General features: G+C 40.8%; 1 protein-coding gene across 1 annotated transcript in view; it reads right to left on the minus strand.

The window, feature by feature from the left end:
- AKNA (AT-hook transcription factor) overlaps positions 1-14,759 on the minus strand; it is a 47,822-nt gene that overhangs the window by 13,236 nt on the left and 19,827 nt on the right. Inside the window, exons 8-14 of the mRNA XM_070758718.1 lie at positions 14,331-14,550; positions 11,948-12,108; positions 9,690-9,836; positions 5,908-6,184; positions 4,407-4,513; positions 3,191-3,420; positions 658-817 (exon numbers count right to left, since the gene is read on the minus strand). Of these exons, the coding sequence (XP_070614819.1) occupies positions 658-817; positions 3,191-3,420; positions 4,407-4,513; positions 5,908-6,184; positions 9,690-9,836; positions 11,948-12,108; positions 14,331-14,550 (1,302 nt within the window). The remainder of the gene's footprint in view (positions 1-657; positions 818-3,190; positions 3,421-4,406; positions 4,514-5,907; positions 6,185-9,689; positions 9,837-11,947; positions 12,109-14,330; positions 14,551-14,759) is intronic.

Genomic DNA, 14,759 nt, shown 5'->3' on the forward strand with positions numbered 1-14,759 from the left:
AATCCATCAATCCATCAATCCATCAATCCATCCATCCATCCATCCATCAATAAAAAAATAAAAAAATAAAAAAATAAAAAAATAAAATAAATAAAATAAATAAAATAAATAAAATAAATAAAATAAATAAAATAAATAAAATAAATAAAATAAATAAAATAAATAAAATAAATAAAATAAATAAAATAAATAAAATAAATAAAATAAATAAAATAAATAAAATAAATAAAATAAATAAAGTAAATAAAGTAAATAAAGTAAATAAAGTAAATAAAGTAAATAAAGTAAATAAAGTAAATAAAGTAAATAAAATAAATAAAATAAAATAAATTAAAATAAATAAAATAAATAAAATAAATAAAATAAATAAAATAAATAAAATAAATAAAATAATAAAATAATAAAATAAAATAATAAAATAAAATAAAATAAAATAAATAAATAAATATCATATGTGCTGTTTGCTGGGAGGCAAATTGCTGGGAGGCAGAGGCAGGTTTTTTCCTCCTTTTTTTCCTCCCCCAATATGAAGGTGCGTCTTATACTCCGAAAAATGCAGAACTTCAACAGTCTCACCAATCCCACCAAATCCAACCCAGCCCACATGGTCTATAATATTGTCTTTTCCTGAACTCTTTTTCAGAGAGGCATACTCACTCTCGTTCCAAGCGTGAATGAAAGAAGTTCTTGTGGCGAGCCTGGGCCATGTTTGAAGAAATAGGGGGTGAGCTGGGGGAATTTCTCCCATGGGGTGGAGGACTGCCAGCCAGACTGGTACCCCCGTGTGTCTCAGTTTCTGTCTCAGAGTCCGGGTGAACTGGCAAGCAAGCGAGAGACCGAAATATCACGAATTTTCCTTAAGGATGGAATTGTGGTCAGCCTTAAAAATATATACATCAAGGTCTACTTTTCTTAAATACAGTATGGTGGCCAGTGTCTAGATGTCTCTTGCGATGGGTCAATGCTTAAAAAAGAAGGAAGCTATTCCTTTTAAAAAAATTATTTAAATATATAGACAACATACAAACGTATTACTATCACCATTAGAAACATAGAAACATAAAAGATTGACGGCAGAAAAAGACCTCATGGTCCATCTACTCTGCCCTTATACTATTTCCTGTATTTTATCTTAGGATGGATATATGTTTATCCCAGGCATGTTTAAATTCAGTTACTGTGGATTTACCAACCACGTCTGCTGGAAGTTTGTCCCAAGAATCTACTACTCTTTCAGTAAAAGAATATTTTCTCATGTTGCTTCTGATCTTCCCCCAGCTAACCTCAGATTGAAATTTTTAAAATTAAGGGAGACTAGGATGGTACCATTTCGGCCTTGTTCTGGCCTCATCAGCTAGCCACACCCTTCCTTACTGTGATTCGATATATATATACTCTATTTATATATCTATCTAATATATATAAATGTTTATATTCTCTACTCTTCTATGTTTGGCTATCTTGCTTATGTATGTGTTTTATGTCTACAGTACATAATAAAAAAAATATTTTTTTTTTTAAAAAACATGGTCTTCTGCTAGAAGCAAGCATCTTGGTACCTGGGATATATTTTTGAATGGTGTTGACCCTAAACCAGTGATGGCGAACCTTTTTTCCATTGGGTTCCGAAAGAGAGTGGGCATGTGCTATCGCGCACATGCAAGTGCCCACACCCATAATTCAATGTTTAGGGAGAGCGAAAACAGCTTCCCCTGTCCACTGGAGGCCCTTTGGAGGCTGGAAACGGCCTGTTTCCCAACTTCTTGTGGGCCCAGTAGGCTCGTGTTTCAAGCTCCCCAGGCTCCAAAGGCTTCCCTGGAGCCAGGGGAGAAGGAAAATGCCTTCTCCCTTCTCCTTGGATGCTCTCTGGAAGCCAAAAATGCCCTCCCGGAGCCTCTGTGCAAGCCAAAAATCAGCTGGCTGGCACACACATACACTTTGGAGCTGAGCTAGGGCAACGGCTCGCGTGCCAGCAGATATGGCTCCGCATGCAACCCGCGGCACCCATGCCATAGGTTCGCCATCAGTGCCCTAAACCTTAAGATCTCAGCCCCAGGATCTGGGCCTTGTGAGTTATTATTGTATACCTACAGATGGCATCTCACTACTGTTCAGAAAAACTATGAGATACTAGCCTCCATAATTGAGCCAAAGCTTCCCAAGCCAGAAGGTGAACCTTGGGTAGCTGGACATGATGGGCGCGCAATTCAGCAAGAGATTCGGTTTCTGCACATGCACTGAAAGCCAAATCTTGCGTGAGGATGCTTGCATGCATGAGATTTTGCCGATTTTTGGTGATTTCTTGGCTTCCAGGTAGGCAGGGAAGCAATAATGTGCCAAAAAAGCGGCAAAATTTCACATGGGTGAGCATCCTTGTGTAAGATTGATTGATTGATTAATTGATTGACTTTATTTATTTATTTATTCATTTATTCATTTTTATTTATTTATTTATTACATTTGTATGCCGCCCCTCTCCGTAGACTCGGGGCAGCTCACAACAGCAATAGAAGAATTCATAACAAATCTAATAATTTAAAAAACATTTAAAAAACCCCATTATTAATCAAACATACATACAAACATACCATACATAAATTGCATAGGCCCGGGGAAGATATCTCAATTCCCCCATGCCTGGCGGCAAAGGTGGGTTTTAAGGAGTTTACGGAAGGCAAGGAGGGTGGGGGCAGTTCTACTCTCCAGGGGGAGCTGGTTCCAGAGAGTCGGGGCCGCCACAGAGAAGGCTCTTCCCCTGAGACACGCCAAACGACATTGTTTAGTCGACGGGACCTGGAGAAGGCCGACTCTGTGGAACCTAACCGGTCGCTGGGATTCGTGCGGCAGAAGGCGGTCCTGGAGATATTCTGGTCCGATGCCATGAAGGGCTTTATAGGTCATAACCAACACTTTGAATTGTGACTGGAAATTGATCGGCAACCAATGCAGACTGCGGAGTGTTGGTGTGACATGGGTATACCTGGGGAAGCCCATGATCGCTCTCGCAGCTGCATTCTGCACGATTTGCCTTTCTGCACATGTGCTAAAGCCAAATGTGACATGGGCACATGCCCACATGCATCGGGGACATGGAGTTTTGTGTGCAGCTCCACGTTCCCTACTGGAACGCCATCCCCCAAGGAACCCAATACTGGAGACCCCCCACCTCCTGATCTGGAAGTCAACTCACAGTTCTCATTGTCTTCTGGCTCCATTTCATTTGTCCACCTGCAGGGAGATGTCCCCTTCTGGAGATTAGCCCTTTTCGCCAAGGCGCATCTGTTCCTCCCAGCTTTGGGCTTCGCTTGTCTGGGTGATTGGTCTGGTCCCAGCTGTTTCGCCGCAACTGGTGTTTTCTTTGAGGAGGGTGAGCAGGGAGACATATTAATTGTAGATGACGGTCTCTGGATGCTGTAGGTCCTGGAAGGAAAAAAACCCACCCCAGTTTGGGAAAGTTGGTATAAATGGCTCAAAGAGAGGAAATATTTAACATAAAATAAAATTAGCGTTAAATCCATCACTCACAAATGCAAAGAGAAATTGAATTGAATTAAGTAATTAATTAATTGTACACATGACTAAAAATGACAAATCTGATTTACAGAGATAGAACATAACCGTTACAGTATAGTAATACTAAGTCACATAGTAATGAAAGTCAATGGATAGATGACAGATGTTCTTATTGAAGAAAAGCAGTAACACATAATCATATATATATACACAGACACATATATATGTATATATTATATGTTGTGAGCTGCCCCGAGTCTTCGGGGCTGCATAGAAATCCAATCAATCAATCAATAAACAAACAAACAAACAAATAAAGGATTACTTGGGAAAATATATACGATAAAATATGTGTTAAGATAAAGGAAGGTATCGATAGTTTAGTTTTGCTTTACAGTTGTTTTAAAAATGTTAATTTGTTTATTATTTTTACTTTCTTGAATATTTTGAAGTATGTAATAAATAAAATCTAGACTTTACAAAATCTAGCCTGCATGATAAATCATTGAAGTATATATGAAATTATTTTCTCAATGGAAAAGAGCATGAAATAATTTATATACTTGAGACAAATTATAGTCTAGTGTATAATTAATATAATATAAATAGAGTGACTTTAATTTATTTATTTATTTATTTATTTATTGGATTTGTATGCCACCCCTCTCCAGAGACTCGGGGCGGCTAACAGCGACAATAAAACAGTGTACAATAGTAATTAATGCTGATATAATGCTAATATCTGTACATAATTTAATTTTCTTTGATTTCATTTGAGTCTACGGAGAGGGGCGGCATACAAATCTAATAAATAATAATAATAATAAGAGATTTGGTGGTATAACTGGAAGAGACAGATATAAGGGAAAAAGACGATAGCTAACGTGCTGTACCTCATCTTTGCCAACTGGAGCTTGGGCATCTGTGCCAGAGGAGATGCCCTGCTGGTTTCTGATCCCACAAAACCACTGTCCGTCTCTGGAGACACAATGCGCAGATCCTGCAATAGAGGGAAGAGAGAGACTTATGGAGCTACCAGCAAAATCTAAAAAACCTCTCTAGATCACTCTTGAAGGCTTGATCACAGAGGTATCTCCTTCACTTGGATTTATCCTCATTCCATGAATGTTGAAGATATGAATGAAGGGCACATCCTTTAGGAAAGGGCTGTAGCTCCATCCAAAATGAACTCCATTAGATCTAGTGGACCTACCTGATGATGTTTCTAAGTAGCTCCGATACCCGAAAGACCCCAGACATGGAGAAACAAAGAATTCTTTCTATCTTGGTCTCCAAGTTCCTTTCTGGAGATTTATGTGATTACCGTATTTTCAGAGTATAAGATGCACCTTTTCCCCTCTAAAAGGCTGAAAATTCGAGTGTGTCTTATACTCTGAATGTAGCTTTTTCAAAGCTTCCCCTCCCCCAATCCTAATGAAGTGTTGACGATCTTCCCGGTTCTTATAGCTTGCAGGCTTCCTTTCATTGCTAATCAATCCAAATAATGTTTATTTATTTATTTATTTATTGGATTTGTATGCTATCCCTCTCTGAGGACTTTTCCAGCCCTAATGAGGTGCTAATGCATATTCCCTGCTTGCAGGATTTTTTCATTGCTACCCCGAAGAACGTTTTTTCCAGCCTAAGTCTTTGCAGGCTTATTTTCATTGCTACTCACTCTGAATAAGGTTTTTTCCAGCCCTAACCAGGAGATAAAATAATGTGCTGAAGCTGACTAGACTAAAGACGCTACCCAGATGAATACCTGGTAGGTAGATTTTTTCCCTTATTTTCCTCTCCAAAAACTAAGATGCGTCTTATACTCCAAAAATATGGTACATTTCCTTCCTTAATCTTCTCAAGTGAGCAAGAAGGACTACCTGGAATTCTCTCCCCGTTGCCCCCCGCCCCCGTCTACCATCATTGAGCCAAGGTAGCACAGCAGGTAGAGCGCTGAACTGCAGGCCACTAAAGCTGACTGTAGATCTGCAGGTCAGTGGTTCAAATCTCATCACTGGCTCAAGGTTGACTCAGCCTTCCATCGTTCCAAGGTGGGTAAAATGAGGACTCAGATTGTGAGGGCAATATAATATGCTGGCTCTGTTAAAAAGTGCTACTGCTAACATGTCGTAAACTGCCCTGAGTCTAAGGAGGGCGGCATGTATGTATGTATGTATGTATGTATGCATGCATGCATGCATGCATGCATGCATAAATATAAATGAATGAATGAATAAATAAATAAATAATAAATAAATAATAAATAAATAATAAATAATAAATAATAAATAAGTAAGTAAGTAAATAAATCAGTCAGTCAGTCAGTCAGTCAATCAATCACTCAATCCATTTATCCATCCATCTATCCATCCATCAATCACTAACTCAACTTACTTCACACAATGTTGTGTCCACCTTCCGGGGTGATGAATGCGGAGCTGCAGAGTCCGATGCTACGCTTCCTCTTATGCTCGCCATGCTGCTGTGAAGCGAAACCTCTGCCTGCTGCCTTCTCGAGAACATCTTGTGGACGGCAACTGTGGGATGGTTGATCTCCGCAGGTTCTCCGAGAGCTGCTTCTGCTTGGATGGAAGACACGTGCCTGCTCTGGTGGTTTGGCTGCTGAACCTTTCTGAGCAAGGGCTCAGAAGCCTCCTTCTCCTGAAGACCCCTGTCACCAGAAGCAAAGCTGTGTTAATCTGTGAGCTACCGTATTTATTTTTCGGAGCACAAGCCGCACCTTTTTACCCCCCCAAAAGAGGGTGAAAACTTGGGTGCATGATATACACCAAATGTAGCCCCACCCAGCCACCTCCATCCTTTGGCCTCTGCCTCCCAGCAATTTACCTCCTTGCAGCAAACAGAACAGAGCCTGTTAAGTCAAACAACCCATTATCCGCTGATTTGGACATGCTAAACTGAAGGTGAAATTAGCTGCAAGGAGGCAAATTGCTGGGAGGGAGTGACAATTTTTTTTCATTTTCTGCTGAACTGGATGCAAAGAGATAAGTCAATAACTATAAATGTTCAAATTATTAGACTTATTTTTTGAAGGCTGCTTTATTATTGTTCCGGACAACAAAAAGAAGAAGCTTTTTAAAATAAATGCTTGATCTGAAGAGGCCCAGTGGTATTGTATCTTCTTTTAAATAGCAGAGAATAATGTTTACTTCCAGAAAGCCACACCAATTTTAATAGAACCTGTACAAGTATAGTCTGAAATATAGCAGTGTCCTGTTTTAGTATGTTGAGTCTTCTTTCCCTTCTAGCTTCTTTGACAACATATCCATCTCTGCACAATCCATCACCTTTTTAACTACCATCCCTTCTTCTGACATTTTATCACATTTCCATTGCTGTCAGAATGTGAATAATCAAATATTGTACTTCTCTTTTAAATTTCTTATTAAAAATACCCAATAAATATAATTCTGTTTTTTTCTCCATGTCTTCTTTGTAATTTCTTTTATCCATTCCCCTACCAATAATTTTCAACCTCTGGACAGGTCCACCACAGAGGGTGAAATGTTCCTTTTTCTTTTTTGCACTTCCAGCACATGGGAGATACATTTGGGAACGTTTTAGACAGTCTTTCTGGTTAAAGAGAAACATCCTAACAATGAGGACAATCAGTCAATGGAACTGCTTGACTTCAGAAAATTGTGGATGCTCCCTCATTTGGAGGTCTTTAAGAAGAGACAGCCACTTGTCAGAAATGATATAGGCTTTCCTGCCTGAGTAGGGGTTGGACTAGGACAGTGTTTCCCAACCTTGGCAACTTGAAGATATTTGGACTTCAACTCCCAGAATTCCCCAGCCAGCAAATGCTGGCTGGGGAATTCTGGGAGTTGAAGTCCAAATATCTTCAAGTTGCCAAGGTTGGGAAACACTGGATTAGGAGACTCTAAGGTCCCTTCCAGCTCAATTCCGACTGAAATGCCTCTTTCCTTAAAAACAGATCCTCCCTCCTCCCTCGAAACCTCCCCCCCCGTCCTTAAACTCCTGTAGAAAACCAGAGTGGGGCCGAAGCGTTAAAAGCAGAGTGGAATCATTGCAGCAGCCCCATTGCAATGCCAAGGTTTTTACGTGCAAAGTTGAAAACTCGAAAAGCAGGGCGGTACGATGGCCTCCAAACATACTCTCCCAGCCAAATCCCAGGGATGAAAAAAAGTAAAGAAGAAAATTGCTTCTCAGCCATTGTTCCCACCTCTTAAGATTCCCCTGCCGAGTTTTGACTTCCTTCCTGTCAAATTCCTCTCCGTTCTGCCTCCCTTTCTGCATTCTCATCCTCTACATCAGTTCCTTGCCAAGGTAACGCATTTAAGCAGACAGTAGGAGGGGGGCGGAGGAGTGGAAAGGAAGGGAGGGAGGGAGAGAGAGAGGGAGGGAGTGAAAGAGAGAGAGAGAAGAAGAGAGACAGAAAGAGGGAGAGAGAGAGAGAGGAGGAGAGAGAGGGGGGAGGGAGGGAAGGAGAGAGAAGAGAGAGAGAAAGGAGGAGAGAGAGAGAAGAGAAAGAGAAAAGAGAGAGAGAGAGAGAGGAGGGAGGGCGCTAAATCTGAGTCTGGGAAAGAAAACAAGAAAAACGCAAAGACTTCTTTGTTCCATGGCCTCAGATGATGCAGCTAAAAAAGCCAACCCCTGTTTCTAATTTTAGTCACATCCCGGAATGCCCAAAACATCAGAGAAAAGAGGGGAGGGGAGAGACTCACTGCTCTTGCAAAAAATAACCCATACAAATAGGTTTAGAAAAATCAGGCCAGGATACGAATGTGACTTTTTCAAGTTGAAAGCGTGGCTGTCCAAGGAGACTAAGCTTCGGTTTTGATTACTCCAAGGAGATTAGATCCGTCTCGTTGGAGGAGGGTTCATTAATCTATTTTTATTATTTTTCTTTGCCTTTCCACTTTATGTCCCACACATGCTAAAATATGCATTTTTTTTTACTTTGTGGACCTCCCTTTCTTCTCTTTGTCCGTGGTTTTGCATGCATGTCTTAAACACTACTAACCAGAGCATACAAAACATTCGCCAGACCAATCCTTGAATACAGCTCATCCGTCTGGAACCCACATCGCATTTTGGATATAAACACATTAGAAAATGTGCAGAGATACTTTACCAGAGGAGCCCTCCACTCCTCCACTCGCAACAGAATACCCTACGCAACTAGAATAGAAGACCTCCAAGATCTCTTACAACTATTCTATTATTATTCTATTTTGTTGTTCTGTTTCTGATTAAATTCAGAGCAGCAGGACAGGCTCAAAATACAGAAAGATCTACACAGATTAACAATATGGACCCACAATAACAACATGATGTTCAACATCGACAAGAGCAAAGTCCTTCACCTTGGTAAAAAAAAAATTAGACACACATACAGCCTGGGAGAAACCCCTCTCAGCAGTAGCGATGGCGAAAGAGATCTTGGAGTCTTGGTGGATAATCAACTAAACATGAGCCAGCAATGTGCAGCAGCGGCCAAAAAAGCCAATACTATCCTAAGCTGCATCAACAGGGGGATACACTCCAAGACCAGGGAAGTCTTAATACCACTCTACTACGCCCTGGTCAGATCACATCTGGAGTACTGCATCCAGTTCTGGTCACCACACTTCAAAAGAGACATTGAAACTCTGGAGAAGGTGCAGAAAAGAGCAACCAAAATGATTAGGGGACTTGAAACCAAGACTTACGAAGAGAGATTGCGGGAACTGGGCATGGATAGCCTAGAGAAAAGGAGGGCCAGAGGAGACATGATAGCTGTATATAGCTATATGAGGGGTTGCCACAGAGAGGAGGGGGCCGCTCTATTCTCCAGAGCACCAGAGGGCCGGAAGAGGAACAACGGTTGGAAGCTGACCAAGGAGAGATTCAACCTAGAAGTAAGGAAGAACTTCCTGACGGTCAGAGCGATCAACCAGTGGAACAACCTGCCTACGGAGATTGTGAACTCCCCAACTCTGGACACTTTCAAGAGGAGATTGGATTGCCATTTGGCTGGGGTGCTTTAGGATTCCTGCTCAGGCAGGGGGTTGGACTTGATGACCTGCATGGTCCCTTTCAACTCTAACAATAAATAAATAAATAAAAGTACTCGGCCTTACTAAGGTTGGAGAAGATGGTATTAGATCTTGAAAACAGAAGTTGCTCAGGTTGTTTTCTCGCAAACTTACTTGGAGGCCAGAGGGATTTTATTCGATGCAAGTGCCTTCTTCAGGGAGCCACCCTTGGTCCCGGCAGCCACTGCGGCTTCACTGCCCAGTCCTTCGGTGTTGTGTTTGTGACTCAAGACCTCTGGCAAAGATCTGAAACTGCTGGACCTTGGAATTAAAAATGTAGAAATCTGAACCAGGTTAGGAAACCTAACCTATCTGGAGATATCCGCGTTTGGCTTTTGGTTTCTCCCATCTGTTCTACCCTCAACAACATCCAAGAGAGTGGAAGAGTCTTTCTCTTTCATCCTTCCATGAAGCTTTGAGGACCTCAGGTGGGAACATACAGATATAGTATTGGAATTTAGATTTAAATACCGCTTCATAGTGCTTTTACAGCCCTCTCTAAGTGGTTTAAAGAGAGTCAGCATTTTGCTCCTAGCAATCTAGTTCCTCATTTTTACCAACCTCGGAAGGATGGAAGGCTGAGTCAACCTTGAGCCTACTGAGATTCAATCTGCCAAACTGCTGGCAGACGGTGATCAGCAGAAGTAGCTTGCAGGACTGCATGCTTTTTTTTTTAAAGTCTTTATTGAATATTTTTTAAAAAAAACATAGGGGGGAAAAAGAAAAGAAAATATAACAAAGAAAATCCAAACAGAACAAAACAGAAAAAACAATAACAATACAAAGGAAAAAGAAAAAAAATACAATTTCCATGGTGTAATGTAAATGGTAAACATCATGAAAAGGGTACTAAAGGAACAATTTAAAACGTTAAATAGAGTTTGTTCATAGTAATTTAGTCAATATATAAGTAAGTGTATAAAATATATTCAAAGTGTTGGTTATGACCTATAAAGCCCTTCATGGCACCCGACCAGGATACCTGCGAGACCGCCTTCTGCCGCACGAATCCCAGCGACCGGTCAGGTCCCACAGAGTTGGCCTTCTCCGGGTCCCGTCGACTAAACAATGTTGTCTGGCGGGACCCAGGGGAAGAGCCTTCTCTGTGGCGGCTCCGACCCTCTGGAATCAGCTCCCTCCAGAGATTAGAACTGCCCCTACCCTCCTTGCCTTTCGTAAACTCCTCAAAACCCACCTCTGTCGTCAAGCGTGGGGGAACTGAGACATCTCTCCCTGCCTATGTAGTTTTAGTGCATGATATGACTGTATGTATGTTTTTTATATTGGGGTTCCTTGTTTTTAGATTTTTTACATGTACAATTGCTATTCTAGATTTTAAATTATTAGATTTGTCAATACATATTGTTTTTTATCACTGTTGTGAGCCGCCCCGAGTCTGCGGAAAGGGGCGGCATACAAATCTAATAAATAATAAAAATAATAAAAATAGTATTATTATTTGTGTCTTTATAATACAATTTACATTCCCCCCACCCATTTTCTCTGTGAGTGAATCATATGTAATCAATAATCAAGCTAATGTCCTTAAGTTTATGATGTTACCACCCAAACCTTCCACATATATAACAAATTTGTCAACCATGTTTGTGGACAGCTATGTTGTGACTTGTTGTTTTAAATGTTATTTAAAAATTTCAATCCATTTTGGTTTCGTTTATTCTTTGTATCATTCAATTTGTCGTCTGTCCTCTACTGTTACTCTAACCACTGCGCCACCGAGCCTCTTGGTAGAAACTTAAGAGGAATCACTGATGGATTCATTCTCATTGCAGCCAGTGTTCCCTCTAATTTTTTTTTGGGGTGGGCGTAAAAGTATAGTGTCTGAGCGGCAGTCCCTTTGGGACTGGGCGGCACAGAAATAATAAATAAATAAACAAACAAGCAAACAAATAAATAAATAAAAAACCCACCCTGTTTTGCCTCAGAGAATTTCAAAATAAAATACTGTACTGTGTGTCTATAACAGTGAGCTCATAATAGGGCAACTCTATCAATATCAAAATGCCACTTAAATAGTTGAGCTAGTTTCAAACTAGATTTTGATTTTCTTTCTCTCTTCCTTACTCCCATTCTTTTTCTTTCTCTTTTCCTTCCTCTCTTTTTTCTATCTGTTTCTCTCTCTTCCTCTCTTCCTCTCTCTCTCCTTCCCTCTCACTCTTTCCCTCTCGGCTTCTGGGCAGGTTTGGAAAACTCTTGAGTTGATGATGATTTTTAAGTGAGCGATTGCTCACTGCTCAGCTTAGAGGGAACTATGATTGCAGCCCACCAACCCAACCTTCCAGTTTGGACTTCCTTCCCACCCCCTAGCTCCACCCTCCATGAGTGGACATGATCTCGAAAGACAGCCTTACTGGTCCAGAAGATAATCCATGTCCTCTTCCTCTTGAGGCTTGCAGGGTTGGGGCAGCTTCAGGAAATCTTCTTCTTCATCATCATCATCAGCCCCATCACTGATGGAACTCAAGTCTCCCTCCAGATGGGCTTGAGTGACGTTCTTCTTGGGGGTGGAGGCCTGAGGAGCGGATGGAAAAACCCAAGTGAGTGGATATGGCTGCCGATCGGTTTCCCGTCACAATTCAAAGTGTTGGTAATGACGTTTAAAGCCCTACATGGCATTGGGCCAGAATACATCCGGAACCGCCTTCTATCGCACGAATCCCAGCGGCCGATAAGGTCCCACAGAGTTGGCCTTCTCCGGGTCCCGTCGACCAAACAATGTCATTTGGCGGGCCCCAGAGGAAGAGCCTTCTCTGTGGTGGCCCCGGCCCTCTGGAATCAACTCCCCCCAGAGATTAGAACAGCCCCCACCCTCCTTGTCTTTTGCAAATTACTCAAGACCCACCTTTGTCGCCAGGCATGGGGGAGTTAGGATATTCCTTCCCCTAGGCCATTACAAGTTATGTATGGTATGTTTGTGTGTATGTTTGGTTTTTATAATAAGGGTTTTTAGTTGTTTTATTAAATTGGATTGTTACATGTTGTTTTTTTATCATTGTTGTTAGCTGCCCCGAGTCTGTGGAGAGGGACAACATACAAATCCAATTAATAATAATAATAATAATAATAATAATAATAATAATAATAATAATAATATGGAACCAATTCATGAAGTTGCCTCAAAATAGAACAGAATTGAATAATATTGGAATGAAGAGTAGAGCAGAATAGAATAGAATAAAAGATAGAATAAACGATAGAATAGAATAAAAACCAGTTTCTAAAACACTTCTCTCTCTCTTTTCAGAGAGAAACAATGAGAAAAGCAGGCAAAGGAAACGATCACTTCGCTAGCAAAGTTGAACAGAATAGAAAAGAATAGAGTAATTGTTCTGTCTGGGTGCCCCCAGACCTCAACACCAACTGGAAAAAACAGCCAGACACGCTGGTAAAAGCAAAAGTACTTTATAGCTTGAAAAATAAACACAGAGAAAAACCTGTTCTTCCCCACAGGCAGGTTATGAGACTTTACAGCAGAGTCCTGATATCCAGACAATACAGCAGCCTTCTTGCTGGCACACCCACCACGGTAGAGAATAAGACCCCCCACCTTTTCCCCCCAAGGTTTCAGTATTCAAAGTCACAAACCAGAATTCCAAGACACCAAAGAGCACAGCCAGGTCCCAGGACTCCCAAAGATAATACTCCACAAGCCAGGAAGGGTGGGTCTGCCTTTTAGCCTTTCCAGAGAGCACCACACCCAAACCCAGCTGTTGCCTCTTTAGTGCTGAAAGTACCTAGCTAATTGGTCCCTTCTTTGTGTTGCTCTTCTCTGTTGCAGATCAATTATTGCTTGTGCATTTTCCTCTAAGGAATCCAGGCTGCTTGCTGGGGAGAGCTCCCTCTCGGGGGCCTCTGGCTGTCCCCCCTCTCCCTCAGCCTGAGATTCCTCCTCCTCGTCTGCCTGAACCTCCTGTTCCTCATCCTCCCCCTCTGAGCAGGAAACCGACAGAAGATCAGCTGTTCCCTGAGGGGCCTCGGACGGAATCACAACAGAATGAAGAATAGAGAAGAGTGGAGTAGAACAGAACAGAACAGAGTAGAATAATATTGGAATGAAGAATAAAGTAGGGTAGAGTAGAATAGAATAGAACAGAATAGGATAATATTGAAATGAAGAGTAGAATAGAATAGAATAAAAAAATAGAACAGAATAAAGGATAGAATAGAACAGAACCAGTTTCTAAAACCTCTCTCCTTTACGAGAGAAACAATGAGGAAAGCAGCCAAAAGATCACTTCACTCCTTAGCACCTTGTCAGACACACCCAAAATTTCAGCCTCATTTAAAGGAGGAAAAAATGCATCTTATACTATTAAAAAATACGGTATTTCCATCACTCCCTCAAAAGAAATATCCTTCTTTTTAATTTTTTTTAATAAAATTTATTTACTTTTTAAAATATAACAAATAGGACAAAACATATACATACAACATTTGGGAAACGAAAGCTTCCCCACTTTTTTTTGAATGTTCGATCAGAGATTTTGCTTCTTTCACATAGTATTAATTCTTTTATTTGACATGCTGCTTTGCTTGAATTTTAATTATTTCTTCGCTGTTCTTTCCTTTAACCAGTCGTAAAATTCCCCCCATATTTTATAATGATCTGAATCTTCCTTTCCCTCTAATTTTTGGGACAACCTGCCCATCTCCACACAGTCCAATATTTTTTTAATTACGATATTTTCTTCTGGTGCTTTATCTAAATATCCTTCTAAATAATCGTGATTTCACCTCAGGATATGGTGTGCAGACAGCTGGGACTGGAGCGTGAAGGGAAGGCGTTGGGGTTCCCATTTGTTCCTCGGAAAGCTGGACTGGGAAGCCCGGATGTGATGGGACACTTCGTGGAGATCTCTTTGCTCCAATTTGTTGGTTCCACGTAGACTGCTGGATTCTCTCTTTCAAGCCCTCCAAACACAGCCCCAGATGGAAGATGGTGCCTTCCACGGCTCTGAGAAACATTAAGCCACAATCCCCAAACCTTGTTATTTGTCAAGTTGGATATAAATTCCCGTTAACTTATTTTTTTTAAAGCTTTATTTGTTAAAATTTTCATTTAAAAAAAAACAACAATAATTTTATACAGATTAATACTGATCTCTTACATTATATCCATTCTATAATCTACTATTATTATTTATATTTTTCCGAACGCCATCA

This window comes from Erythrolamprus reginae, chromosome 8, assembly GCF_031021105.1.
Source record: "Erythrolamprus reginae isolate rEryReg1 chromosome 8, rEryReg1.hap1, whole genome shotgun sequence".
In the NCBI taxonomy this organism is placed as follows: domain Eukaryota; kingdom Metazoa; phylum Chordata; class Lepidosauria; order Squamata; family Dipsadidae; genus Erythrolamprus; species Erythrolamprus reginae.